The sequence below is a fragment of the Myotis daubentonii genome, chromosome 7, assembly GCF_963259705.1.
Source record: "Myotis daubentonii chromosome 7, mMyoDau2.1, whole genome shotgun sequence".
Classification (NCBI taxonomy): domain Eukaryota; kingdom Metazoa; phylum Chordata; class Mammalia; order Chiroptera; family Vespertilionidae; genus Myotis; species Myotis daubentonii.
The window spans coordinates 54,803,948-54,831,612 of record NC_081846.1 but is presented as its reverse complement, the minus strand read 5'-3'; the positions used below and the strand labels follow the sequence as shown (position 1 = coordinate 54,831,612).

General features: G+C 39.1%; 2 protein-coding genes and 1 pseudogene across 3 annotated transcripts in view; 2 read left to right on the top strand and 1 right to left on the bottom strand.

The window, feature by feature from the left end:
- The window catches only part of PSMD14 (proteasome 26S subunit, non-ATPase 14), an 87,537-nt gene that overhangs the window by 53,947 nt on the left and 5,925 nt on the right, over nucleotides 1-27,665 (top strand). For both annotated transcript variants that reach the window (XM_059704283.1, XM_059704282.1), the window contains 3 exons: nucleotides 7,737-7,844; nucleotides 12,993-13,067; nucleotides 21,967-22,092. In XM_059704283.1, the coding sequence (XP_059560266.1) occupies nucleotides 7,737-7,844; nucleotides 12,993-13,067; nucleotides 21,967-22,092 (309 nt within the window). The remainder of the gene's footprint in view (nucleotides 1-7,736; nucleotides 7,845-12,992; nucleotides 13,068-21,966; nucleotides 22,093-27,665) is intronic.
- On the bottom strand, nucleotides 15,046-15,569 carry LOC132238600 (large ribosomal subunit protein uL15-like). Its single transcript, XM_059704284.1, has one exon. It carries the CDS (start codon nucleotides 15,536-15,538, stop codon nucleotides 15,092-15,094), a length of 447 nt encoding a protein of 148 aa, XP_059560267.1. The 5' UTR covers nucleotides 15,539-15,569; the 3' UTR covers nucleotides 15,046-15,091.
- Nucleotides 17,070-21,950, top strand: LOC132238769 (pleckstrin homology domain-containing family G member 5-like; annotated as a pseudogene).

Genomic DNA, 27,665 nt, shown 5'->3' with positions numbered 1-27,665 from the left:
TCTGAGCATACCCACCCAACTCTTGGGACAAGTTTATTTACTATTGTATCTTTTGTTTGCTTTCTGTTTTGCACTTTCGTTATCAAATTAAAGTTTTTTAATAGTATTAAATTTAGTCTGTGACGATAGCTAAGAAAATACTATAGGTACTAATGTACCTATACTACACCTGACAGACAAATGTAATGGTTTATAACATTTAGCTAATATAATCAGAAATTGTCTGTTGGAATGTTAAAGCAATTTTTTGTTTAAAATTCTAACAAGCATAAATCGTATATAAATCTAACAGTTTTTAGTGTTCCGTTATCTATAAGAATATTATCTACTCACTCTTTTGCTTCTGTAATGCTTTTCATTCTCCAGTCTAATCCCTGGTCATTCATTCAACAGACACTTATTGACTACTACTGTATACCAGTTTTACACTGGAGACAAGAGTAACATCTATTCCCTATACCAGCCTGTGTTGTACCAGCAAATGGAAACATGACTTGGTTTAAAAGGCCTTTTCATAACCTATATATATATATTATTTGTTTAAGATATTCAAACGATTTGACATTAGCTCTTATTAAGTATGAGAGGCTTGGTGCACGAATTCATGCATGAGTGGGGTCCAGCTGGCTCACCCGATCAGGCCGGGGGGGAGGGGCCATGTGCAGTTGGCCAGCCGGCCCCACCCCCTGGTCAAACTCCTGATCGAGGGGACAATTTGCATATTAGCCTTTTATTATATAGGATGAGAATATTTCTGGACATGGGACTTAGTTTTGGCAGTTTTAATGTTGTTATTGTAATTTCCTGAAGAGGGTAGAATTGATTGTAGTGGTAAATTTTCTTCCTAGTCATAGCTGATTCTTCAGTGATTATTTTTAGCTGCTAGTAAGCTAATTAATAGATGCCTACTGTCACTTTTTTACATTTAAAATACCTTTATTCTCTGCAGTTTTTATTTCAAATTAAACACAGGTCAGTGCTTGAGTGATGTTTGAGTTTTTCAGTTCAGCATTCCATAAAACAGTTTCTATGGATTCAAAACTGAGGAAATGGTAAAGTGTATTTTTTGTCAAGCTTGTGATCAGATTTTTTATAGATAATGAATGTTATCTATAAAAAATAAACCTGAATAGTAAAACTATGTATAAAATAATATCCAAAAATACTTTCTTGGAGCGTTTCACATTTCAATAGGAATTTATTCTGTACCATATTATGTGTGCCAGAGAGTCACTGAGAAATGGATATTCAGTGGTGATTAAGACTCAAACCTTGCTGTCAAGTAACTGAATCTAATAGTAGTTTTTTTGTTGTTGTTTTTTGCTTTTGTGTTAGGATAACTGTTATATCAAATAGCTTGGTGATGAAGAGTACTGGCTTTGGCATGCTGTGTCTGAAACAAATCGTAGTGGTATCATCAAGTCCCCTGATTTTTGCTTTCCTCATCCATAAATTGAGAATATTAATACCTACCTCTTAGTTGTTGAGAACATTAGACAAGATAATTTCTGTACAATCAATAAGCCCAATAAAAATATGAAAAGTGATACATAGAAAAGTAATTGACCTTTACATATTTTTTCTGTGAAAATGACCTTGCCTTTTGAGAGATGGCAGTTTAAAGCCTATATTTGCATTTGTCTTTGAAGGTGATGTTAAAGCACAACAAATGTATGTAAGTCCTTTATTCCCCTCATTCACCCTCCATACCTCCTTGCTAACGTAGTCAAGCCCAGCCTTTAGTCGAGCCTCTTATTCCTTTACTTTTTGTGCAGCTGTTGATAAGCATGCCAGTTGTCTTGCTTTAGTGTGTTTACTAGAGAGGAATGTGGACTTTGTTCATTTTATGTAGGCTGACAGAGTAGCCGCCAGGTAGAATTGGGATTCCATGTTGGGATCAGACCAGTGACCAGAGATGATCGGGTGTCTTGTAATTCATTAATAGCCTCTTCCGGAGTTCAGTTTTTAAGTTCACTGTGCATTTGTCACGTAAAGTCTAGAAATATCTATCTTGCAAGAACATTGAGATTCTAGGCATATTGTCATTTTTAAAAAGAGATAATTTCAGTATAACTATGCCATTTTTATTTTAATTAGGAATTTTCCTAAGGAAATATATGCCCTAAGTGTCTCTCCCTGATTTCCTTTTGATGTTTTCATATTCCAAGTGTTTGTGGATGCCAAATTCATAGTTCTGATTTGGTTTGGAGAATAGCTTTTTTCTAACTTTAACACTGTCCTCTGCTTTGTTTACTGTGTCAGTTTGGGTGCTCCAAGAAGCAGATGTCAAAATGGGATTAGATGTGCAAGAGATCACTAGGGCAAACACCTTCAGACAGCAGTACAGGTTTAATCCTGAGGAAGACAAAGGAAAAGTAGGACTGGGTAGAAGAGCATCAGATTGCAGCATATTTCTAAGTTTTAGCCAGACTAAAGGGAGTCCTTGAGGCAACATTTCCCTTTAGAGGAATCCCTGTTTTGGCAGGAATGGCTAGGGTCTAGTACCTCTGTTGCTTAGTCATTGGCTGGGAGCAGCCCAAGGGAAGCATGACCCGGGGTGAACCCTCAGAGGACCTGAAGGTGCAGCATCTGGGCTGTGAGTCAGCTATGTTCTCCACAGCAGGCTCTCTTGAAAGGAAATCTGAGATGGGCAATTCCATGACTTCCACAGTTAGTAACACTAGTAACTATGGGACAGATACATATGTATTATTTTATTTAAACTTACCACCAACTCTGTGAGGTGTCATTCATGCACAAACGGAGACAGTGAGAGCTTAAATAGCTTACATTAGATCACTGACTTAGTAAGTGATAGAGCCAGAATTTTAACTTGGGCAGGATTCTGACACCAAAGTATCTCAAGCATTTAAACACCTATACCAGACTGACTACATGTGTACACTAAAAAATCATGCCAAACTTTAAGACTTAATTATATGTTTGTTAACAAAGTTTCATGACTCTAAAAATGGCTAATTACCTTTTGCCATGCTAGCTTCTAAAGATCAGGGTTTTTTTTTCCATTAAGGCATATATGTTCAAAACTTGTGTTTTTTCTGTTTAAATTTTGATGCATGTCTTCACTTGTCAGAAAAAGTACATTATGCTTGTTATACCCCATCCCGCTTTCCTCCAAATATATTGAAGTTGTACTACAGATCTCCAGCTACAGTAAGCAATTCTCCAAGGATGAAGAAAGAAAATGTACACACACATAGGAATTTCTTTTTCAAAGTTAAAATTGACATTTTATAAATAATTTGCATGTTGCAAACTTGAGACTAAGAAATCACAGCAATTCAGTGATATGCATTTGGCATGAGTCAGTTTTAGTTCTTAGTGCCTTTCATTGGAAATGACATAAAAAGTAAGATTTCTTTGAATTTTTTATGCTGTGGGCTTACAAGAGACATAGATGTTTTTCTCTTGTAGATGTCTGGCAGTGCATGGCAGCAGAAGTAACGAAATGGTCACAAACCCCAGCAGTACTTCCCCGGTCACATGCACCCTTAATTTTTAAAGAATCTGGAAATAGCCTAAGCAGTTGATAACAGGTCATTTCTAAGTGATAAAGGATATTTGATATGGGTGTTGCTTTTCTTTCCACACCTAGTTTTTTATAGTCATTCAGAGACTTTATATGGTGGTAGGCTTATATAAATTTAAATATGTAACTTAACTGGTTACTGAGTTGTAACACTTTTTCCTTTTTCTGATGTTTGACATTGATTTTGAGGTTTAAAACTTTTTTTTAAGCTTCAAAACAATTATTCTAGTTCATTTTCTGTATAAACACTTCCCATAGTCATTGACTTCAATGTAAGTACAATAGTAAATGCCAAAGGCAGCAGCTACTGTTAAAAAAGAGAAGGGGGTATTATGAATTATATAACTACTGCCAGAAATGCTATGCATTTTTCTTTCAAACACCTTTTCCTTTGTATTAACTAATTTTAAGAGTTACTTAAAAATATAAGTTCCTTTGAATGTAAAAATTGGGAAATATAGACTGGTGTTTTAGAAATTTAATTTAGTCTTTCAGTGACCTAGCAGTTGATATGAAAACACAAATTTAAAAATAAATAGCACATTGGATAAACTGTACTATACTCATGAAAAAAGCCAAAAATATGAATTAAGTGGGATTAAAAAATAATTAGTTTTGAGTCCTAAACCATATTCGTTATTAAATTGAAATGATAGGTTCTTGACCCTTGGGTGTGCTTGGAATAAATATGGAACACAGTATTGTTTTTAAAACTATTTTGCTTTTATAAGCTAAGACAGATGTACAAAAAAGATGTAGTTTTTATTTTGTATTGGCAGCTTCCAAATATTTAGTGTCTATTTCCAAGAGTTGCAATTAGTAAAGCAACCATGATACTGAAATCTGCACATCCCACAAGCTAATTATATTTGCAAGGTCAGAATGAATACATATTTTCAGAAAAATAAAGGGTTATATAAATATGTGTCTTCTACTTGGCTGTTATATCACAGTTTGTTGATCTGGAATATAATGTGTACAATTCACAAATTCGTCTGATAACAGAAAGTGGTGTGTGATTGTGTTTATTTTACTAACCAGTATATTCACAGCAATCACTTCCAAATATCTCTCCAGTAAAGATGTGTTAATTACAAAACAGACAAGGTCTTCTATTATATTAAAGCTACTAACAAGAAGACAGCAGGAATCACACATGTAAATAGCATCATCAACCCCTATTTTAGTCCTCTGTTTTGATCTGTGAGTTGCGCATAGACCAAAGGTGCTATTAAAGACTGAGTGTATGAAATAGGCAGCATTATATGAACAAAATTTATTCAACAAGAAAACAGACCTTTAACATGAATTTAACAAGCCTGAGAAATTATAAACTATCATATGCTGCAGATTCATGCAGTGATAATAAACAAAAAAGGAAAGTAAGAGGTTTCCCTAAGCTAGCCAAACTGCTAATGGTTTTGTTATAAGCTGTCTACTGTTGCAGTGACCTCTGAAAAGTCTCAAGGCACTTGTACCAGAAAAAATTAAATGATCAGGCTGGTGAATAGAGATTCGGTATGGTGTGTAGGACTACAGCATGGAAGGGAATTAAAAAAATATAGCATCATATTCCTGAAAATATTCTTCATGCTTTAGCTTACAAGGTTTTATTACTTATTAAGTAGGTAGTTTTCATGTTTGTTTTTTGTTTTTTGCTAAATTCCCATTTGGATTTATAAGGCATAAACTGAACTGGTTTGATGTATATATACTTTAGAACAAACTCATTAGAAAATTCATATAGCTCCAAAAAGTGGATTATTTGCCTTGTTCCCCCCTCTAATACCTTAATTAATCATTGGGGATTCTTCGTTCAGTATATTGTATCCAAGCTTTTCATTCTTACCCATGGAGTGACCACTTTGCTGTCATTATATTGCATCATGCTGTAAATACATAAACATGGAGAAACGCCTTCAGCTTGTACACACCTCCAAGTGCTCACTGGGGCTTTTTCTTGAATCGTACAGTGGCATAATTAACACCTTCTTTACCCATTGCTCATTAGTGCACTGGACATTAATGAGTCTATTTTGATAGGTTGCTCTAAAGGAGAAACCCACTTATTCTCACAGAGCAAAAAGCAATTATAAAATTGTACAGAAATTAAAATGTAGACTTTATTGCCATATTTATGTTTTTATTGCATACTAAGTCTAATTTTGGTCTGCAGGTTGTTGAACATGTTAGTTTCCTTAGACAGTTGCTATAGTGATGGCAGCAAATTCCTTTAATCTTAGTGTAAAGTATTTATTTTCTATTGGCTATCATATTGCTACTCAGGAATTGTCCACCTAAGCATGTTGTTTCACATAGGCCATCATTTATTAGCTGAACAGTATATTAAATAGTTGAATTTTTCTCTTAATTTGTAATATAACTTAAAATTTTTATTCACATTTGTTTTTAACTGATCATGATATCTACTTAGTTGGTATTTTAATTTCCTTTTTTATGAAGTTTCACACCTGCTTATAATATTCCAGAGAAATATATGTATTTACCACTAATAGTAAGAGTGGCAATTCTTAATTCTGTATTTAAGTTGCACATCTATCAAAATGGTCACTTTTCTTAGGACTACATTTTAATTTTATCTCATTTTATGTGCTTTTTAATAGAAAATGTTAGACAACTGTCTTAAAGTATTATAATGTCTGATATTAGTACCTATTTTTATTATTGCTGATGGAAAAACATGATTAGAAAAATTTTTAAGTATACGGATGGACATATATTTATATATAAATGTGAAAGTTAAATCTGGATTGTAGTTTTTGTATAAAAAGAAAATAGTTTCACAAACTATTCAATCATACATTTTGGGGATACTTGGTTTTATTTTGAGGCAAGAGGAACCTTTGAGGAATTTCAAACTGTTAGAAATAAAAGCAAAATTCAAAGTTGATTTTGTGGGTTTGTTATTTTTGGGGGGTTTTTTTTGCCTTAGAGTGGATAGAGGCCTGAGATTGACTCACTTTTCCTAGTGCTGTGGTTTAAGTTTGTACTCTGATACTGTTGACCTTTTGTGCAGCCTTTTAGAAAGGGAGATTTTTGTTTTCTCTCTTTCTTTTAAATCTTGTTCTTTAGCAGACAACATGTACAAATGAGAACCCACTAAATAGCAATAGCTTTTAAAATGTTGATAAATCCTAGTTGTTTAACACTATGTAAGACAAGTTTAGAAATACTATATTATCCTGCTTTAAGATTGTTTTTATGTGATAAATAAATGTATTGAGTTTATTCTCTCGGTAATTGATTTCAATTCCCTGAAAGAGGCACAGCCCCAGTGCTTTACTTAAAACTTTACAACATTTAAAAGCTTTAATGAGTTCTTTCAAATCTATGGTAATGAACAGAGAAAAGCTATGAGACTATGTGATTCTTGTTAAATCTCTTAATATATAAGAGCTAACAGATGACATTGTATCATGTAAGAGTTTGAAGTCTTTCTATACAGAAATATTGAATACACTTAGCACAAAGAGGATTCCTATTGTTATTTCTTTACTGTGAACTGCGTACCATGTCATTCTATACCATGTTCCTGGCTTAAAGCGTAGATGACCTTGGTTTTCTTGTGTTGTGCTGCCTGTTCTTGACAGTGGCTTCACAGATGACACTTAAGGCCATCACACAAGATACAGAGTCTTTTATAGTCACAAGAAGTAAAAGGTATCTGACTAGAAGAGAATCCATGGAGCAAGTGCCTTGCTGGTTGTAATTTTGTTGTCATTTCAAGTACTGTGGTGGTATAATTGATGTGACAGGGCTGGGCTTTAGATGTGGTCCCTTAGCTTGTGCTCACTTTCAGTTTTAGTTTCTCTTTGTCATTCATTTTGATTAGGTAAACGTTAGGTGACAAACATATGCACACCACGGAAGGCTGTTCAGTGTAAGTTTAGTAATGAAGCACTTCAATAATAAAGATGCAAAGTTAATATTTTTCTTTACTGCCTTATGAAAATTGCAATAATTGGTGTCACCTTACATTACAAGATTGAGGGTGGTGTGCTGATGGCACAGTCAGCAGGAGGCTCTTTTTTATTAATATTATAATTAAATGATTTCCTGGAAATAGGCCAGAAACAGATGCAAGTTGATCATGCCTTGTCCACTGTTGCTTGGCATCATCACTTGCTTTTTAAAAGAGAATTGACCTGACACCTTGTTTTTACAGGTTGTTATTGATGCCTTCAGATTGATCAATGCTAATATGATGGTCCTAGGACATGAACCAAGACAAACAACCTCAAATCTGGGTCATTTAAACAAGCCATCTATCCAGGTAATGCCCCTTCTTGATAATGTGTTAAAAACTATGTTTTACATTTTAAAAGCTGTTAAAAATGGCCATTCTGAGATCTAACACTTAGCATTTTAACTTGTATATGATTAACTGTTTTTGTGCTTTAAAAGATTATGGAAATATTGTTGACAAGTTAGATTTGCTTATGTGAGTCAGTTTTTAGTATAGTCTTTAAACTTTCCTAATAGTTTGAGGACACCCTTTGGGGAACATAGTATAATCTTTATCTTGAAATAACCTTATGGCTTTGCATGGTTAACATTGGTAAGGATCAATAGGAGTTCCAGGTGGAGTGCATTAGGGGTCATTCATAATTGGTGTAAATTTTAAGAGGTGCCCAGAAATAATTCCCAAACAGTATTTAAATTTTTTTCTTTTTCTGTTTAATCCTCACATTTAAATCACGTCCTACAAAACATTTATATATTACCTTTGATTAGCATTTATATCTTGTTTGAAGTGATGTCAGCCGTTACAGTTTTCAACACTTAATATCCTCCTGAGTGATTAATGTTTTCTTTGTATCATTCACATGCCTCATTGTTTTTATACAAGTCTTTATAATCTGCAAAAATTATTTTAAATGTGTTTTTAAATGCACCACAACCTGTGTCTATACAGTTAATTGCTTCTCTGAAGATTAATTAAAAGGACAGAAATACCATGTTTGGTTAAATAGAACACGTAGGACAGAGTCTTCATAGTAGCTATTGCTGTTCCACCTCTGAAACCTTACGCTGCGATACCATTGTCTTTGGGGAGTTGTGGCTTTAGTAGTTATCCACGGTTAAGCCTTTGTTATACTTTGATAACTGTACTTTCAGTAGTTATTCATGGTTAAGCCTTTGTGATACTTTGATACTTTGATAGCTGTACTTTTAGAAGTTTACTTCTGCAGCAGTCAAAAGTAATTTGAAATCTTCCATCAGAGTGAAATGTTTTGTTTCAAAAGATTTGAGGTGTGTCACTTTGGGGGGAAAATTTTTTCATAAGTCAGGGAAAACTGCAAAGTATAATGAGTATGAAATAAGCTACCACTGTTTTGATTGGGTACAGACAAGCCCATGCTTGCATGTTCCAAGAGAATATATTATTGGACCTGTTTAGCCTGTGATAATGACCTTTCTTATAAACCCCCATAGCATCATACTACTTCATTATTTTTTGCAAAAGGTTAAGTAGCATCTCACAATCCAAGATCATTGTGATTACTTCATAGTATGTTTCTGCCAGAAGTTTTCACTAATTGCAAGTCAATAGCCACCTGTTGCAGATTTCATCTTTTAAATTTAAACACTGCATTTTAACCTGAAAAATTGAGTATAATCAACATAAAAAATCTGCTTCTTTCTATTCTACCCTGTCCACTTTGTATTTTTTGGTCCTAATTTATAGTCTGTAACTTGAGATGGACTTTATAAAGCATCATCGGTTTTTCTTATTTTAGTTTGTTTTGCCTTCCAATTAAAATCTGTAAGTATATTTATTTCACAGTTTATATAGCGCCCATCAGAATGACATATATCTGGGTGTTTTACAGTATTAAGACAGTTTCAGTACTAAAACACTCAAATGGAATCAAGCTAAAAAGTGGCAGAACAAAGCTACACCTTAAAACAATTAGTTTTCTAAGACAAGCTACAAAGAAAGCAACCCAGAAAAATGTGGTGATATGTTAACAGAATTTTTAACTCAGGGATCAGAAGCTCTTCAGAAAGGACATGCTTTTTATTTTGAATGAAAACTAGTTCGTGTTGAGATGGATCTTGCTTCTAAACCAGCTGTCAAGTAGTGGGGATAGAAAACTGACAGCAGCCATCACTCGTGCTGGTGGTCACTATGCTTTTCTAATGCTGATTTTTTTTACTATTGTTTTTACTATTCTTATAGTAACGCTGAAAAAAATCTGATTCTATTGGACAGTAGTGTTTAATAATTTGGGAAAGTTTGTTAAGTAAGAAAAAGATTATAAAGATAAACAAGTTGCAAATATATATTATAAACTGGGCCTATGTATTTATACCAAAATTTTAGTATTACTTGTCTTTGGATGGAAGGATTTTTTTTTTTCCTTATTTTTCCTTCTCCAAATATTTCTTTGTCTACAATGAAACATACTGCTTTTAGAAAATGTTATTTTTAAAGCACTTAACAATGTTGAATTATCTACCATAAGATAAAGCTAATAGACAAAGTTTATATGAACTTTAATGTTTTAAATAAAGGAAGCCATTAATAATCCTGGTAGAGAGGGGAAAGTATAATGCCTACACTATAGACTTTTTTGTTAATGTATGAGACTGCATTATTTTGTGAATACGGAAATATAAATAATTTAGATGGTGATTGATTTTGAAGTTTATTTCACTATGATGTTTATTTGTGTACTTGTTTTAAATTTGTCATACCAACAACAGTATAAGCTCTGCTCTAAATGTTAACCAGAGAAGCACAGAAATAACCTGACAGTTGATCAGCAGGAAGGGTCTCCAAACTCCCCTTTGTCTAGTTCCTCCTTTAAACCATTCTTCCTCTAGAATAGATAACACCTTAGATTGGTACTGAGTTCCAGCCTAGGCAGAACTTGCTTCTTGAAAGGGTGGCAGGCTTTGAGCAAAGAAATAAAGGGTCAGGATATCCAAGAACCAAGTAAGCTAAGCTCTGTAAATAAATCAAAATATATTGTCCTACAAGTGGTGCTGTAAAAATAGGTCAGACACCAGACGCTTATTTATCCCACAGTATATATTACAGAATAGAACTGTGCTTTAGAGCGCTCTTCTGTGAGAAACTGTTGCAGATTTCAAATAGCCAAGTAATGAATGAGCTTCTGGAACATAATCCTGTTTTAATGAAGAATTGCTTAAATTTTCCTAATCTGCCATATCTTTGTTAATTGTAATTTAAAAAGTAAGTGTTGATGTTTTAAGAAACTTTCTGGCTACATAACTTTCTCCTTTCTCTGCCTAACATAGTATGGCATTTGCTGGTATATTGTGTTTAATTTACAGTTTGACCCTTTCAAAAGGTTAGTCTCTTTCTTGATAAAACTAATCATACATTTGGCATATGCAACCACAACTTGTAATTCAATTCAACTAGATTGGTTAATTTGAGAGAATTTATTATCTTCTGAGCTGAACAATAAGCTGTGCTTTTTGGGCTCATGCGGAAGGAGGACTGCACATGGCTAATTTACTTATGATTTGTGCTAAATTCACTGGGGGGTACACAGCAGATGAGGAAAAATTGGAAGACTGCTTGAGGATATCATTTGATTTAAACTTATGTTTGATTTGTTGTTATACCTGCTAATCTTTCACACTGCCTCTGTTAGTTTTAATACTTTTATCTAAATAATGTAATTGAAAATCAAGTAGGTAGTGCCTTCAAATACCAAACTATATATTTCAGCAGTACCGTTAATCTCCAGAATATGGACCTGTCTGTGGGCACATTGGCTGACTTCTAGAACTATTGACCATAGATAGCTGTTACTAACTGTATTGCCAATATGTAGAATTATGTAGTTAGGATATTGCGCAAAGGTACTTAGATGAGGGGGGCAGTTGGCTCTGAAATCTAAGCTCCACTCTCCAGCCAGTCCGTGTCTGGTTGGAGGACTGGGCACCTTTTTCTAATTCTTCTACCCAACCGATACTTTTCCTAATTTGCATAAAGATGAGTATTTAAGAAAGGCCCTCATTCTACTTTTTTTTTTATCTCTACACTACAGCATTTCTATACACTGAAATTTAATTCACTGCTCCTGATGATTATTAAAATGGATAAGGATTTAATAAGTGCTCTTAAGTACTTTGATTTTGTATATCAACTATTTTATTATAGCAAATGTTTAGAATATAAGTGGCTTATTACAGTTTGTATTAAAATATTTTAGTATTTATGGAGTGGTTTTTGCTAGCAAACTAAGCTATGCTTTGTTTTTATCCTGATAACTTAAAATTCAAAGGCTTAATCCAAGAATTTCCTAAGACACATTATAGCATTGTATGGCAGAAAAAACATGGATTTTGGAATCAGAAACACTTGGATTCAAATCCCAGCTTTACCTTTTACTAGCTATAAACTGGGACAAATTAAGGTTATTGTCTTATTTTCCTATCTGGCAAAATACAAATGGAACCATCCTACTTACTAGATTGTTGTGACGATTAGAAGACCTATGTATAAAGCGGATACTAGGTGCTTATTAAATAGTTCCTTTCCACCCCTTCTACCTCAATACTGTAACACCTACACTCTAAAATCTAATAATTAGAGAGCATGGCGGTTGTTTTGGTTTGCTTTATCTTTCGTTTCCTGAGAATTAACCCCAAAACCCTCTTTATTTTTATACTTGTTGAAAATATGTCTGAGGTATATAGCGGGCTGATAAGGGTCCCTCAGAATGCCATTCTGACCCGCTGAACTTTTTTGGCTGGAGTTAGATATTTGAGCAGTTGTGAATGGATTCCAGCACATGCAGGGTTATCGTTTCTTAATAAAGCCATACCATTAATTAAATTTTTATTATGATTTGCCTGTTTGTCTTGGAGATCAAGTGCAGTTAGGGGGTGGGAGGGATATCTGGTTAGTGAGATTGAGCATGAGCTAAATAGACCCAGTAAGACAAACTACTTTGTTCATTGGGAGACATGTGGAGGCACAATTATTTGAATCTGTTAGAACTGAATTAAGAAGGGAGATCCCACATTAATGTTGTGTGTGAAGAAATAAAAGCCTTTTTAGGCTTTAATTTTGAAATAACAAAGATTCCCCAAAGCTATCATAAAATTAGGCTTAATAAGTTATGAATAATTAATGTCTAATTTGGATTATGATGAGGTCAAACCCCGTCTCTGATTGAGCAAGGCTACTGAAACTGTTGAATTTGTGCTGTTCTAGATCATGCTTTGAAGAATGTGTGACCCACACCTATAAACCTCATTCTAAACTTGTAGCTCAGAGAAGAACTAATTTAATCTTTATTAGGATAAAATGACTTTTTTAGAATATAATGAAGGTATTGTCTACAGGATATGTTAACAGTTTCAGACAGTTGTATTTATTTTAATAAAGTGAAAAATATTAATTTGTCCTTTTTCAAATCATTTGTCTATATAGGCATTAATTCATGGACTAAACAGACATTATTACTCTATTACTATTAATTATCGGAAAAATGAACTAGAACAGAAGGTAAGTTTAAATTTTTATGTTATAGAGGGGAAGAAAATGTCTTTTTTCATACCATTTAAACTATGACCTGGTATACTTGAATTTTAATTGTTGACCTATTTCATGGAAGTGTTCCAAATATTTTTTTATTCCTGATGAATTGCAGCATAAAAGAAAGAAATATTTTATTGGATATATTGGAAGATATTTTACCTTATTGGTATGTGCTAAAGTGGGAGAGAAAGTAGGAAATCAACATTTCAGTTTGGTTTTATGATAAATTATAAAAGCCCCTAGTTCTGTGATTTTTCTGGTTAATTTGTCTTGTCCAATAAAATGACCTTTTATAACTAAAAACTGAATAGTTTTCCACATTGGAAAGGAATAAATTAGATTGTAATTGTGTACTACTTTTTAAAAAGTACCATGTTTACCTAGGGTAAATTAAAGGTGAGTCAAAAGGGAAATGCAATTTGAGGTTTTCAGATACTTAGAGCTAGATTTTAATTTAATTTTTTATTCTTTAATTTTTTAAATTTAGAGAGAAGGAAGAAGGGACTGGGGTGAGGGGGGTGGGGCATTGATGTAGGAGGGAAACATCGCTCAGTTGCCTCCAGTACACACCCCGACTGGGGATCGAACCCACAACCTAGGTATGTGTCCTGACAGGGAGTAGTACTGGCAACCTTTTGGTATATAGCACTACACTCCAACCAACTGAGCCACACCAGCCAGGGCTGCTGTGGTAGATAGATGTAGCTGATAGCTTGAAGTACATTATCATCACTTTTTTTTTTTTACATTTAAAGAGGATATCATTTTTTAGAAAATAGAGAAATATAAAACATTTGCAATTTTAAAAGTTAAAGGGTTCTAAGATTGGTTACATTTAACATTTTCCTTCTTATGTATTTCTCTCAGATTTAACAGACCAAAATCAGAGCTCATATTAAACTTTCTCAATATTGCACACACAAAGGATTAATTCCATGAGAAAACAGTTGAACAGATCACATGATCACTGTTCCCAACACACACCCCAGTGTGACAAGCCTTGGAGTCGGGCTGCACCCACAGGTTCATTCGTTATTTTTAATTTTACATAGAATAGCTTCCGGCTGTGAAAAGGGGCACTACTTAGACACAAACTGGAAAATACATTCAGATATAAGTAGTTTATCAATCTGATATCTTACATCCAACTTTTATAAATATTCAACTAATTACATTTAAGATTTATTTATTTTCCCTACCACATACACTTAGCCACCGTCCTTGGCTTAAAAAAACATACATACAAATATATAAATTAATTAATGTTACAGTTATGCTTCTAGTAGCTCAGTTCAGGTGCTTTCTCATTACCAAAAGCTTTGCCTTTACTCGTATCCTACCAACCTGTATACTTAACCCCAAGCCTTTCCTGAGGGCCACAGTGGAATCCCCATGGCAGGGATATCCTGCTCCTCTGCTTTTGAAGTGGCAGGAAAATCCAGTTCTCAGCACTTAGCTACAGGCAGCTTTATAGCACATGTAGTGGCAGCTGCATTGAGATTTCCTGAGGATATATTTTCTAGAACATTATCAGTGCCAAAGATAGGAAGACATCAAAGAAATTGGGGTTCCTTGTGCAGGAATTTTCCAGATCCCTCCCTTCCCCCCAAACTACTCTTCTTGCTCCCTTGGACCCTTGGAGGTATATAGAGGAGTTTGGAAATTTCTTTAAAAGTCTCAGATGATTTTGACATGTGGTTTCTTCGCCAACATAAAAAGAACTTTGTGCCATGTGTAGTTGCAAACCTCTAAATGGGTAGAGTAGTTTTTCTAACTATGTCTTCAAATCTTCATGGCTCAGGGATCTCACCTAAATATACTGGTTCAGAATCATTTTGTAGTCACCATTTTTTTTTTTCTTTCACATTGGATAATGGTATTAATCATTTAAAAAACTCTTATTCAATGGTAGTCTGCAACTGAAGAACAACTTTATTTATTTATTTATTTATTTTACTTGGACGTTTTAATGAACTCCCCTCCATGTAGCTTCAGGCTACCAGGATACAGGCCCCACCAACACCCTTAATCTTCTCCTCGGCTCTTCTGCTGAAGAACTTGGCCTTCACAATGACAGGCTGCTTTGGGAGCTTTCCCTTCCCCAGAGCTTTGTAGTAGCCCGATCGCACCACATCAGTGATGGGAGCAACTCCAGTCTTGCTTTTGGCAGCATTCACCCGTGTCTGCTCACTGACCAGGGTCCACAGTTTATCAAGGTTGACAGTTGGGCAGAAGCTCTGGTTCCTCTTCAAGTGGTAATGCCTCATACCAACTTTCCCTAAGTAACCTGGATGATATTTGTCAAAGTTGATCCTGTGATGATGCAGGCCGCCAGCATTCCCGCGGCCCCCCGGGTGCTTCCTGTGCTTGCCGATGCGGCCGTGGCCGTGGCTCACGTGGCCCCGAAGTTTGCGGGTCTTCCTCAGTCTGGATGGCATGTTGGCGGCTGAGTTGCAAGAGGGAGGCTCTGAAGAACAACTTTAGAGTAAGACTTTAAGAAAAACTATCTTAAGATTGTAAACTTGAAAATTTATGAACTTCCAAGAATATATACTCAGAACTAGGAGTCCAGTTTGGAAAACAATGAACTACGGTGTTTAATTTCATGATCACTCATAGGGTCTGATCCCAGTTTGCTAATGTGATTGCAAACTGGATGAATTTGTCATTTCCTTCCCAGTGTCAATTAAGAACTTTTAGTTGTCAGAATTAAAAGTTTGATTTGTTTATTTTTTAAATTATAAATGGAATGCTTGAATTTGAAAGAGATTTAGAGATTATCTAATACAAGCCCTCAATTAATAGGTTATATAAACTGAAACTCAGAAAGTTTGACACAGTCATTCAGGAAATGGGCATTTCACCTTCTTGGCATTTGAAAGCTGATCTATGCTGTTGAAGTTCTAGTGTGCGACATAGTTTCATTCTTTCAGTGTCTGTTATGATTAGATACTGTTCTAGAATCTAGATCCTGGTAATCTTGAAATAAACAGAACAAAGTCCTTTCTCTGTTGATTTTTCTTAAGTGAGAAGGAAGTGCATTAACAAGAAAAAAATTATATGGTGAACACAATACAATTTACAAATTATCTTCTATACTAATAAAAGGGTAATATGCTAATTAGACCAGATATCTTCCAGAGGACCATACAGACATCCTTCTGGACAAAGCCACAGTGGTGAAGCAGAGGCAGTTAGGGGCGATCAGGCTGGCAGAGGAGAGCAGTTAGGGGGATCAGGCTGGCTGGGGAGAGCGGTTAGGGGGGATCAGGCAGGTAGGCAGGTGAGCGGTTAGCCAGCGGTCCCGGATTGCAAGAGGAATCCCTGCGGGATCAGGCCTAAACTGGCAGTCGGACATCCTCTCAGGGGTCCCGGATTGGAGAGGATACATGCTGGGCTGAGGGACACCTCACACCCCCCCTCCGCAAGAATTTCATGCACCAGGCCTCTAGTCCTCCTATCTAATAATAGAGAAACATGGTAATTAGCCATACCTCCGCTACCCTTCCCATTGGCTAATCAGTGAGATATGCAAATTAACTGCCAACCAATACGGCAGCCGGCAGCCAGGCAGCTGAGAACAGGAGGCTTCCTTGCCCCAGCGATGGAGGAAGCCAAGGTTCCCCGCCTGCGGCTGCAGGGCTCTGAGCTCCTGAAGCAACAGCTCCAAAAGATACAATGTTTCAATTATAGAAGCTAAAAGATGGCGGTTAATTTGCATACTCAGGCTCCAAGTGGTGGAGCGAAGCCAAACAGCCCTGAAGCCGCAGAGCAGAGAGACCTCACTGCCCGGGGATCAGCAGAGCTGAGAGGCCTCAGGGCCCCAGATCAGCGGAGCCAAGAGGCATCCCAGCCCCGGGATCAGCGGAGCCAAGTGGCCTCAGGGTGCCGGGATCAGCGGAGCCTGATGGAAGCCCTGTGTGTTTATGCACCCTGGGGGTGCAGAGGTCCTGTCCTAGGCAGAGGCCAATGGTGAAACTTCTGACTTCAAGAAGCAGCTGGAGGCTGGAAGGCAGCTCCTCTGACCTCAGTGCTGGAGTCCACCGCTCCACCAGGAGAGGAGCACAGAAAGGCCGGAGCCTCCCTCAAGGTGACCCGAAATCTCCACCCACACCAGGCAGGCTGCTGGGACTGTTCGTGGAGGACTCACTTCCAAGCCCAGCCGGTGGCCCTGCTGCAGCCATGGCACTCCTGGGTGCACGCCCCAGTGGGACACGGGGTGGCGGCGGGGGCGCCTTGAGTCCTGGGCTCCTTGCCTGCCTTCCAAGGCTTCCTCCTGCTTTAGGGCCTCGCCCTCCGCCAGCCTCCTCCTCCCCAGCTCCCAGAGCAGCGGACCCACCGAGGGCCCTCCCCGCTGGCCGAGGGGGTGAATGGAACGGCGGGGACTCCCGGGTAAAGGGTCGCCCTGGGGAGAAGTCCTGACACCTCCAAGACCCACTCCTGTTCAGCAACATCCCCAAGATCGCGAGTCTGCACCGCTGGGGCCGCGTGATGGCCCCGATGGTGGAGAAGGCGCTGCGCACGCGGGGGCTGCTGCAGCCCGGAACCTCCTCAGAAGCTTCAAGATGTTCAGCTCCCTCTTCAAGCCCTACATCCGGTGCTGCACTGAGGAGGAGGGCGGCATGGAGTACATGCGCAGCCTGCTGCACGACAACAACCTCTTCCCGGCCTAGGTGACGTGGGCCGAGAAGCACCAGCAGTGCCAGTGGCTGAAGCTGAGCGACATGCTCGCCAAGCCCCACCAGCGGCTCACCAAGTACCCACTGCTGCTCTAGTTGGTGCCAAGGAAGAGGGACGAGCCACGTGCCAAGGAGGCCATCATCACCATGATCAGCTCCGTGGAGCGCTTCATCCACCACGTGAACGCATGCATGCGGCAGCGACAGGAGCGGCAGCAGCTGGCCGCCGTGGTGAGCTGCATGGACGCCTACGAGGTGGTGGAGGGTAGCAACGACGAGGTGGACAAGCTCCTGAAGGAATTTCTGCACCTGGACCTGACTGTGCCCATCCCTGGTGCCTCCCCGGAGGAGACGCATCAGCTGATGTTGGAGGGCAGCCTGAGGATGAAGGAGGGAAAGGACAGCAAGATGGATGTGTACTGCTTCCTCTTCACGGACCTGCTCTTAGTGACCAAGGCAGTGAAGAAGGCTGAGGGGACCAGGGTCATCAGGCCACCACTGCTGGTGGACAAGATCGTGTGCCGGGAGCTGCGGGACCCTGGCTCCTTCCTCCTCATCTACCTGAACAAGTTCCACAGCGCCGTGGGGGCCTACACGTTCCAGGCCAGCGGGCAGGCTCTGTGCCAGGGCTGGGTGGACTCCATTTACAATGCCCAGAACCAGTTGCAGCAGCTGCATGTGCAGGAGCACGCAGGCAGCCAGCAAGCAGCATCTACAGAGCCAGGAGGAAGAGGAGGGTGGGGAGAGTAGTACTTCCGCCGCCAGCTTCCCCACCATCCTGCGCAAAAGCAGCAACAGCCTGGACACCCAGCACTGCGCCTCGGACAGCTCCACGGAGACCCTGGCCATGGTGGTGCTGGAGCCCGGGGAGACGCTCTCCTCTCCCGAGTTCAAGGGTGGCCCCTTCAGCTCCCAGTCGGACGAGATGTCCCTCAGTACCACCGCCTCATCTGTCACACTGACCAGCGAGCTGCTGGCCCTGGGCCCCAGGGAGGGCAGCTCCTGCTCCATGGACTCCACCAACGGCACCCTCTCCCCCACCTCTTTGCAAGACTTCGGGACCCCAGCCCCTGTGGTGGAGCCAGCGCCCCGGCCCCTAGATTGACCACAGGCCCCTTCACCCCCGCCCTTGCCCCGCCTCCGCTGCCGCCCCCCTGTCCAGCTGCTGCCCCGCCTGCCCCACCTGCTCAAGTCCAAATCTGAGGCCAGCCTCCTGCAGCTGCTGGCAGGGGCCGCCACCCAGGGGGCACCCCCAGCCACAGCCTGTGGGAACTCTGCTTGGCGGCCACAGCCACCGGCTCATCAGGACCACCCTGCTGCTTAACTCCCAGGCCCTGAGCACAGTGTGGAGCCGCCATGCCTGGAGGGTGTGGTGGGGAGCGGTGCACGTGTGCCTGGTGCAGCAGGACTTGCTGGGGAGCCGCCCGCCTTCCCGGCCAGGCCTTAGGCCCGGTGCCCAACGTGGAAGGGCCGCAGTGTGGCCACCAGGCCCTGAAGGCTGCCCTGAAAGTCACACAAAGACAACCTTCTACTGGAGGGCAGGCATGTGGTGCTCCGGGAAGATTCCGGAGGTAGGGAAGGAAGGTCATGGAAGGGAACAATTGCAAGAGGAGATCCCAAAGGTTCTTTAAGCAGAGGACCAGCTCCTTGCAGACCTGAACTCCGTGTGGGCCTCTTTATCGGCCCTGGACGTGGGAGACACAGGAGGAGGTGATGGACTGGGGCTGTGCCCAAGGAAGACTCAGAGGAAGCAACGTGTGGACAGGGCCACGCGGAGCAGGCAGGCCCTTGCGGATCCCACTGGAGCGCAGCCAGACCCCAAGGCGACCACCAAGCCAGGCCCCAGGGAGAAGCGAGCAGATGCCACTCCACTCTCTGGAGAAGACCATTGAGCAGAAAACTAAAGAAACCGATTTTACATCATTTCCCAGGTGGAGAACAGTTGGCATGTAAGCCCCTGACCAGTGCCCAGCCTCTCCTCTGTCTGTCTATCTCACTCTTAGGTACCATGTTCTTTGTTCTCTCTTAACTGCAACTCATTTTTAAACTAGATTGCTTTTAAAAGAAGACTAAATAAAGTTTCCCTTAAGTTATTTAGGCGGTGCTGGGGCTGCTGGGGGCCTGATAGAAGACACAAACACGCAGCGGGGGGGCCTGTACCCAGCAGCCCCAAGGCCCACCACCTTAGTGCTGGGGCTGCTGGGGCCCTGATCAAAGACCCGCAGCCCCAAGCCCCGCCATCAAGGTGCTGGGGCTGCTGGGGGTATCAGAGACACAAACCCGTAGGCCCGGCACCCAGCAGACCCAAGGCCTTCGCGGCAGCGCCAAGGAGCAGCAAGCCAACGGGTAGGAAGCAGCAAGCAGGTGGGCAGTAAGGAGGGAGGGGTCTCGGACTGCGAGAGGGCACATGCTGGGCTAAGGGACCCCCCACCCATCCCCAGTGCACGGATTTCGTGCACCGGGCCTCTAGTGTGTGTGTGTGTGTGTATATATATATATAAAAGGCTAATATGCTGAGTGTCCAACTGGTCACTATGATGCACATTGACCACCAGAGGGCAGATGCTCAATGCAGGAGCTGCCGTGACATGCACTAGCTGTTTACAGAGAAACGGCACCAGGGACCTGGGACAAAGCAACACTCGGCTTCGCAACACTCGGCTTCCCCCAGTGGGTCACAGGCCCCGCCACCACCCCAGAGCGACAGCCCATCAAATTACAGCCAACGCTGCTGAGACCCCATGGTGCAAAATATGGCCCAAGCCCAGCCCAGCCCAGAAATGGTGGCTGTGGGCACTGGGTAATGACGTCATGTAGCAACGCCCAGCTTCCTCTCCCTAGCAACGACTAGCCTCCTTGCAGTTTCTTCAGTGGGTCACAGGCCCCGCCACCACCCCAGAGCGACAGCCCATCAAATCACAGCCAACGCTGCTGAGACCCCATGGTGCAAAATATGGCCCAAGCCCAGCCCAGCCCAGAAATGGTGGCTGTGGGCACTGGGTAATGACGTCATGTAGCAATGCTCAGCTTCCTCTCCCTAGCAACGACTAGCCTCCTTGCAGTTTCTTCAGCCCAGGAACATGACTTGCTTTATAGCCAGGTGCAAACATTTCACACTTTAACTAAATGTCTGTGAAGCATTTTCCCGTGCCTCATCTCATTTGATCCTCACAGAAGTCCCGGAGTAGGTAGATAGAAGACTTGGTGGAATCCTATTTTCATTAGCCAGAAAATGGAGATTAAAAAGCTTAAAAACTTGACCCAACTGCAAAGAAGTAAGAAAAGGTGGACCTTGAAAATGACTTCACATTTTCTCACTGTGCAGAATATAGTCAAACACTGCTACAGTTAAATATTTTACCCTTTGTTTTCCCTGTGTGATCTACAATAATAATCTGCTTCGTGTTGATATTTACTGCTGTGTTGCTGACAATTACCTGAAAGAGAAGTTGGGGTGCTTCACTGGGCTGGAGAAAGTTTAGCTAAATCAGAAAGCAGTTATAATTAAGCAAGTTTGTTCTGTATCTACTAGTATAAAAGGCTAAGTTGAATCGTGCATGTGTGATACATATAAAGCTCTCTCTCACTGGTGCCAATCGCACGAGTGTGTTTCGATCTGTCATTGTCGATTGTGTATTTGGTTGACACTTCTATTTATAGAGAAAGGGTGAATAGTGATATTAAAATATTCTAATTAATTTCCTTACAATGTGCATGAATTCATGCACCAGGCCATTAGTGTATTATAAAATTGTACTTGAAACCTATATAATTGACCAATGTAACCCCAATAAATTCAACTAAAATAAATATAGAAAAAAATGAAAGAAAAAATTTCAGATGTTGATGGTGTTATAAAAGTAATAAAGCAGGTTAAAGCAAGAAAGTTGTTTAAGATAGGGTGAGTGGGCTTTTTTATATTGAGTTGTTAGTGAAGGCACCTATCTCTAAGAAATTGAGGAAGATAAGGAAAATAGTCTTCAGGCAGAAAAACAGCAAATACAAAGGCCATGGGGCTGGAGTATTCCTTGGGTTATATAAATTTAGTAGAATTCTTATTAGAGTTTATTTAAGTTAATAAAATTAAATTCATTAATTCCAAACATTTTTGTGAAATTGTTCTCAAGATAAATGAAGGACATAGTCTCCATATAAGAATATTATTACTTTTTCTTTATGTTTTTTAGATGTTACTAAATTTGCATAAGAAGAGTTGGATGGAAGGTTTGACACTTCAAGACTACAGTGAACACTGTAAACACAATGAATCAGTGGTAAAAGAGATGTTGGAATTAGCCAAGAATTACAATAAGGTAAAAGTTACTGCCAACATTATTTCTTATAGTCTTTGGAATATGTATGTTTAGATGCCAAGCATTATATAAATATAATTAGTTAAAATAGAGTGGCTTCATTTGTAGATCAGATAGTAAATATTTTAAGCTTTGCAGCCATCGGATCTGTCACAACTACTACTACTTTGCTCTTGTAGCGTAAGAGTTCGTAAAGGAAGAAGTGAGGCTGTGTTCTAGTAAAACTTTACATACCAAACCAGGCAGCTGGCTAGATTTGGCCCATGGGCTAGAGTTTGCCATTGCATCTGTAGACTTGTTAAAATAATTTTACATTTGAAGTCTCTTAATTTTCAGAGGATTTTTTGCTGGAAGGAAAGGGCAACAATGAGATGTTATATTTTAATACTTGCCATATAAAATTTATTTTATGAACGTTTTTATATTGTGTGTTAGTATATGTGGCCATGATAATGTTTTTGTTTTATGTTCTGTTATAATTTTGAAATTAAGAAAGTACTTGAGCTATGACTAAAATGTATCTTCTGCATTGTATTAGTTTCCTAGTGCTGTCCTAATAAACTACTATCTACTGGTGTCTTAAGACAAATTTATTCCCTCACAGTTCTGGAGGCTAGAAGTCCAAAATCAAGGTCTTGGCTGGGCCATCCTCCCTCTGAATTCTCTAGGGCAGGATCCTGCTTTCTTTTTCAGCTTCTGTCAGTCCCAGTCTTTGGCTTGGGGCAGCATAACTTTAACCTCTATCTAGGGTTAGGATTTCAGCATATCTTTTGAGGGATGTGATTCAATCTAGAACATGTATTTTCAGGTTTTTTACCAAAGCCACATAAAGAATAGGTTTTACATTTTGATCTAGTACAATGCAAGTGTGTGTGTGTGTGTGTGTGTGTGAGAGAGAATTGCATTTATATAATTGCAAAAAAGTTTTATGAAACAGTATTTACCCTTATTATGTGATACATTCTATTTTCTTTTTCATTTGACTCAATTTCATTTTATTTCAATTACACACAAATACATATAGCTTACAACCCATTAATGGGTTGAAAATCTAGAATTTGTAAAATATATACACACCCACATATTTACAATGTTATGTTTATAAATATTTATTGCATATCTCCTATATAAGTTGCAATGGAAAACAATTTCCTTCATTTATAGGAAAACAGGGGCAGCAAGAAAAGCTGATAACCAGAATACCAGGTCAAAATTGGTGTATTCGTAACACCTTAGTATTCAAGTTGTCCACAGACCAGTTGCATCAGTATCACCTGGGCTGTTCTTAGAAAGGCAGACTCTCAGAGCTACTGAATCACAATCCACATTTTAACAAGATTTCTAGGAGATTTGTAGACTCTCAAGCTGGAAGTTAGAGAGCACTGCCATAGAGAAGTCCATGTAAAGCACTGCAGAAGTTCAGAGGCTCGTGCTTTTAGCTATGGACAACCCAGGAGGCTGTCTTAGATGAGAACCACATTTGAACTAGATGTTAAAGCATAAATAAGATTTAGACATACAGAGAAATGTTATCTTAGGCAAAATGAACATCACAGGTGAAGATTAGGAGAGACAGAAAAGGAAAGGACATGTTTTAGAACCGGTTTGGCTAGAGTACATAATGCATGAGGGTGATAATGCAGACTAAAGTGTTTTTAAAGTTATTGAAGTCAAGTAGCAGGGTATCAGGATACTATATATATATACTGTTTATATACATATTTTAAATTTGATTTCAGAGAGGAAGGGTGAGGGGGAGAGAGATAAAAACATCAATGATAAGAGAGAATCATTGATCGGCTGCCTCCTGCATGCCCCACATTAGGGATCCGGCCCACAAACCTGGACATGTGCCCTGACTGGGAATCAAACCATGACCTCTTGGTTCATAGGTCAACACCCAACCACTGAGCAACTCCAGCTGGGCAGAATAAAGTTACTTTTTATCATGGGCATAATATATCCAGAACCTGGCTCTAGAAACATAAGAACCAGACTTTAGAAGCACAATTTGAAAATGGATTAGAAAAAGGAGTGCTATAAATGGATATTCTATTTAGGAGGAGCTTGCTGTTACCCAGACGAAAGGGAGTGAGTATCTGAATTATTGCAGTGGCAGTGGGAATGAAGGCATCAGTCGACAAATAAAACATGGCACCCATTGGGTAAATGAAATGAAAGGAGGAGGAGGAATTGAAGTTGAATTCAAGGTTTCCCGCCTAGATGACTAGAAGTGTGATGGTACTATTAACAGTTCCAATTTGGATAGAAGTGGAAGGATTGTGAAAGGAGATAAAGAGTTGCATTTTAAATAGGCAGAAATGTAGGACTACAAATTAATGGTAGGGGCTAGCACTTATGATTTGGAGACAGTTAAATTTGATATTGGTTATCACACCAAAAAGTAAATTAATAAACACATCAAAATAAATATTAACCAGGTGACGGTATATAAAATTTGCCAAGTGTAGCAATGTCTTTTGAGAGATTTGAGCTTTGAAAAAAGTTGCTGAGCCCATACAAATTAAATTTCAGCTGACTTAGGTTTGGCTTTGAAGAGCATGCCCTGATTTATATGTAGTGTTCAAGCTGGAAATCCCCTATGGTTCTAGATTACAAGGAAAATATTTTTATCTTTCTAGTATATATTTTTATGCTGTGAAGAGTAAAGAGAAAGAATCATTTATCATATTTGAAACAGTTTACCTATTATAAATTAAAAAGTTATGACAAGTTATTATTCAGCAGACTGTAGGAATGGTTTTCATTTCTCTGTAACATTACAAGTTTAAGTAAATTCATATTGGTACCACTGCCAGGAAGTAACCTATTTATGGTTACTGCTGCCCATCCGCAGAAGTTTTTTTTGCTATTTTACAGTTTTTAAAAATCTCTGTAGTACTCAAAAACTTGTAAGGTTTAGTTTTAAAATGAAAACAATGTGTAAGCTGTGATATGAAGCAATCCAAATTTGGAAATGTAATTCCCTCTGTGATTGAAAGAGAATGTGGTGGAGTTTTTAGTAACACTTAAAATATAAAAAGAAAAGCCCATGCTACCAATTTTTCTTAGTATTCTTTTTAATTGGTTGGTATTTTAAATTAAGGTAATTATTATTAGGTGCCAGTTAACTCCTAAAGTAAACAGAGGTTAGAAAATAATTAAATTCCTTTGATCCAACTTTCCAGTTTTAAGTCTGAATTCCACACTCAGATTCTGCTTGATTATTAGTCATTGATTTCTCTAATTATTGAACTTTATTTTTTTTTTCAGTTGTCTTTTTTTTGTAATTCTTTATTAGTTAAGGTATGACAAATGTGTCCTTATTCTAATTATTGAACTTTAACACCCACCACTCTTAGTCCAAATTTCCTAATTCATACCAGGTGCATCAATTTTTTAAGGTGTTGATATTTTATTGAATAGTTATCAATGAATGATAAAAGAGCATTTTAAAGATAGCATAGGCGCCCTGACCGGTTTGGCTCAGTGGATAGAGCGTTGGCCTGCGGACTGAAGGGTCCCTGATTCGATTCCGGTCAGGGGCATGTGCCTTGGTTGTGGGCGCGTCCCCGGTGGTGGGTGTGCAGGAGGCAGCTGATGGATGTTTCTAACTCTCTATTCCCTCCCTCTCCCTTCTTCTCCGTAAAAAATCAATAAAATATATTTTTTTTTTAAAAAAAAGATAGCATAGGCACATAAAAATTTACCAACTTTTCAAACATGTAGCCCTATAAATTCTGAGTTCTGACAGTTTGCTTTTCAGGTAGAAATTTGCCTACTTAAAACCTTAAATAAACTTCAGATATATCTTTATGTGTTTACATATAAAATATGTAATTATAAAATTATATTTTGTTTACTACAGTAGCTGTGTTAAATATGAAAATGTGCTAGTGCAGTAAGATTAGAAAAACAAAATAGATATAAGTATTGGGAAAATCAGGTCAGATTATCATGATTTAAATATGATAGAGTATGTTTGCAAGCAAACATAGAAATCTAACAGACTAAATTAAAGTACTGTTAGAATTCACTGGCTGGGTAGCTCACTTGGTTAGAGCATTGTACCAAGGTGGGCTCAATCTCCAGTCAAGGCACATACAAGAATCAACCAATGGATGCATAAATAAGTGAAACACCAAATTGATGTGTTCTCTCTCTCTCTCTCTCTCTCTCTCTCTCTTTTCCGTCCTTTCTCAAATCAATCAGTTTTTAAAAAAAAAAAAATATATATATAATTATTGCCCTAGCTGGCTTGTCTCAGTGGATAGAGCGTCGGCCTGTGGACTGAAGGGTCGCGGGTTCAATTCCGGACAAGGGCATATGCCTGGGTTGTGGGCTCAATCCCCAGCTCGGGGTGTACAGGAGGCAGCTGATCAATGATTCTCTCTCATCATTGATGTTTCTATCTCTCTCTCCCTCTACCTTCCTCTCTGAAATCAGTATATTTAAAAAAAATTTTTTAAGTAAAAAAATGTATCCTATATAATAAAAGCCTAATATGCAAATTGTCCCCTTGACCGTGAGTTCAACCAGGGGTTGGGGTTGGCTGGAGGCCCCAGCCGGCGGTGGTGGCAGGCAGCCGGGGGAAGGGAGACCCCAGCCGGGAGCCGGCAGCCACTAGGGACCCTATCTGTGCACGAATTTCATGCACTGGGCCTCTAGTAATTATTATAATCTAGAATTATGTAGCTGCTAACCATGCAAATGCTGGTATTCAAAAATTGCATATTATCTAAAGAATTCTTATAAAATAGTTATTAAAAACAATAATAAATTGGACAAAAGAGCTAGGAAACTGAAGACAATGACATGTGAGCATGAAAAAAAAGTTCAACCTTATTAAGTAATCAAAATTAAAATTGTACATAGAAAATTTCCTTTCAAATTAAAAAAAAATTGGGGGGGGAAATGCACCATTAGTGGGGAAAGTAATGTGATATAACATTTTTGGAGGTTGCCTTCCAATTTTACCTTTCAATTTTAAATAGATATAAGTAGAGGCCTGGTGCACAAATTCGTGCACGGGTGAGGTCCAGCCGGCCGGAGGGGGCACAGGAGGTTGGCTGGCTGGCTCCACCCCCTGGTTGAACTCTGGTAGAGGGGACAATTTGCATATTACCCTTTTATTATATAGGATATATTCCTTCAAACCAGCATGTTCTCTTTTGGTTCTCTTTTAAGGGTTAATTATGAAGAATAAAAACTACAAATACCAACTAAAAGAAATACTTGCAAACTGCTGTTATATGTGAAAAATTAACCTGTATAACAATAATAAAAATCCCTACTATGTTACCTTCCCTCTTTTTTTCAAAGACACCTATCTCACATAGATCTCAACAGATTATGGTAAGTGTCACTTCTTAGGTGCAAGGAAGGGGAATGATACACTTTATGTAAATCCTGAATTATTTTCAGTTTTTGCACTAAGCAAGTGATATTTATACCTAAGATTGTGTTACCTCAAAGTAACAATAGCTTAAACAAAATAGAAATGTATGTCTCTTGCAATTCAAGACCGGTATGAAAGTTTGAAGTCATCACAGACCCAGAACCCTTCTGTCCTT

Excerpts from the sequence above, each read along its gene's own strand:
- LOC132238600 (XM_059704284.1), bottom strand. The coding sequence starts at position 15,538 with ATGCCATCCAGACTGAGGAAGACCCGCAAACTTCGGGGCCACGTGAGC.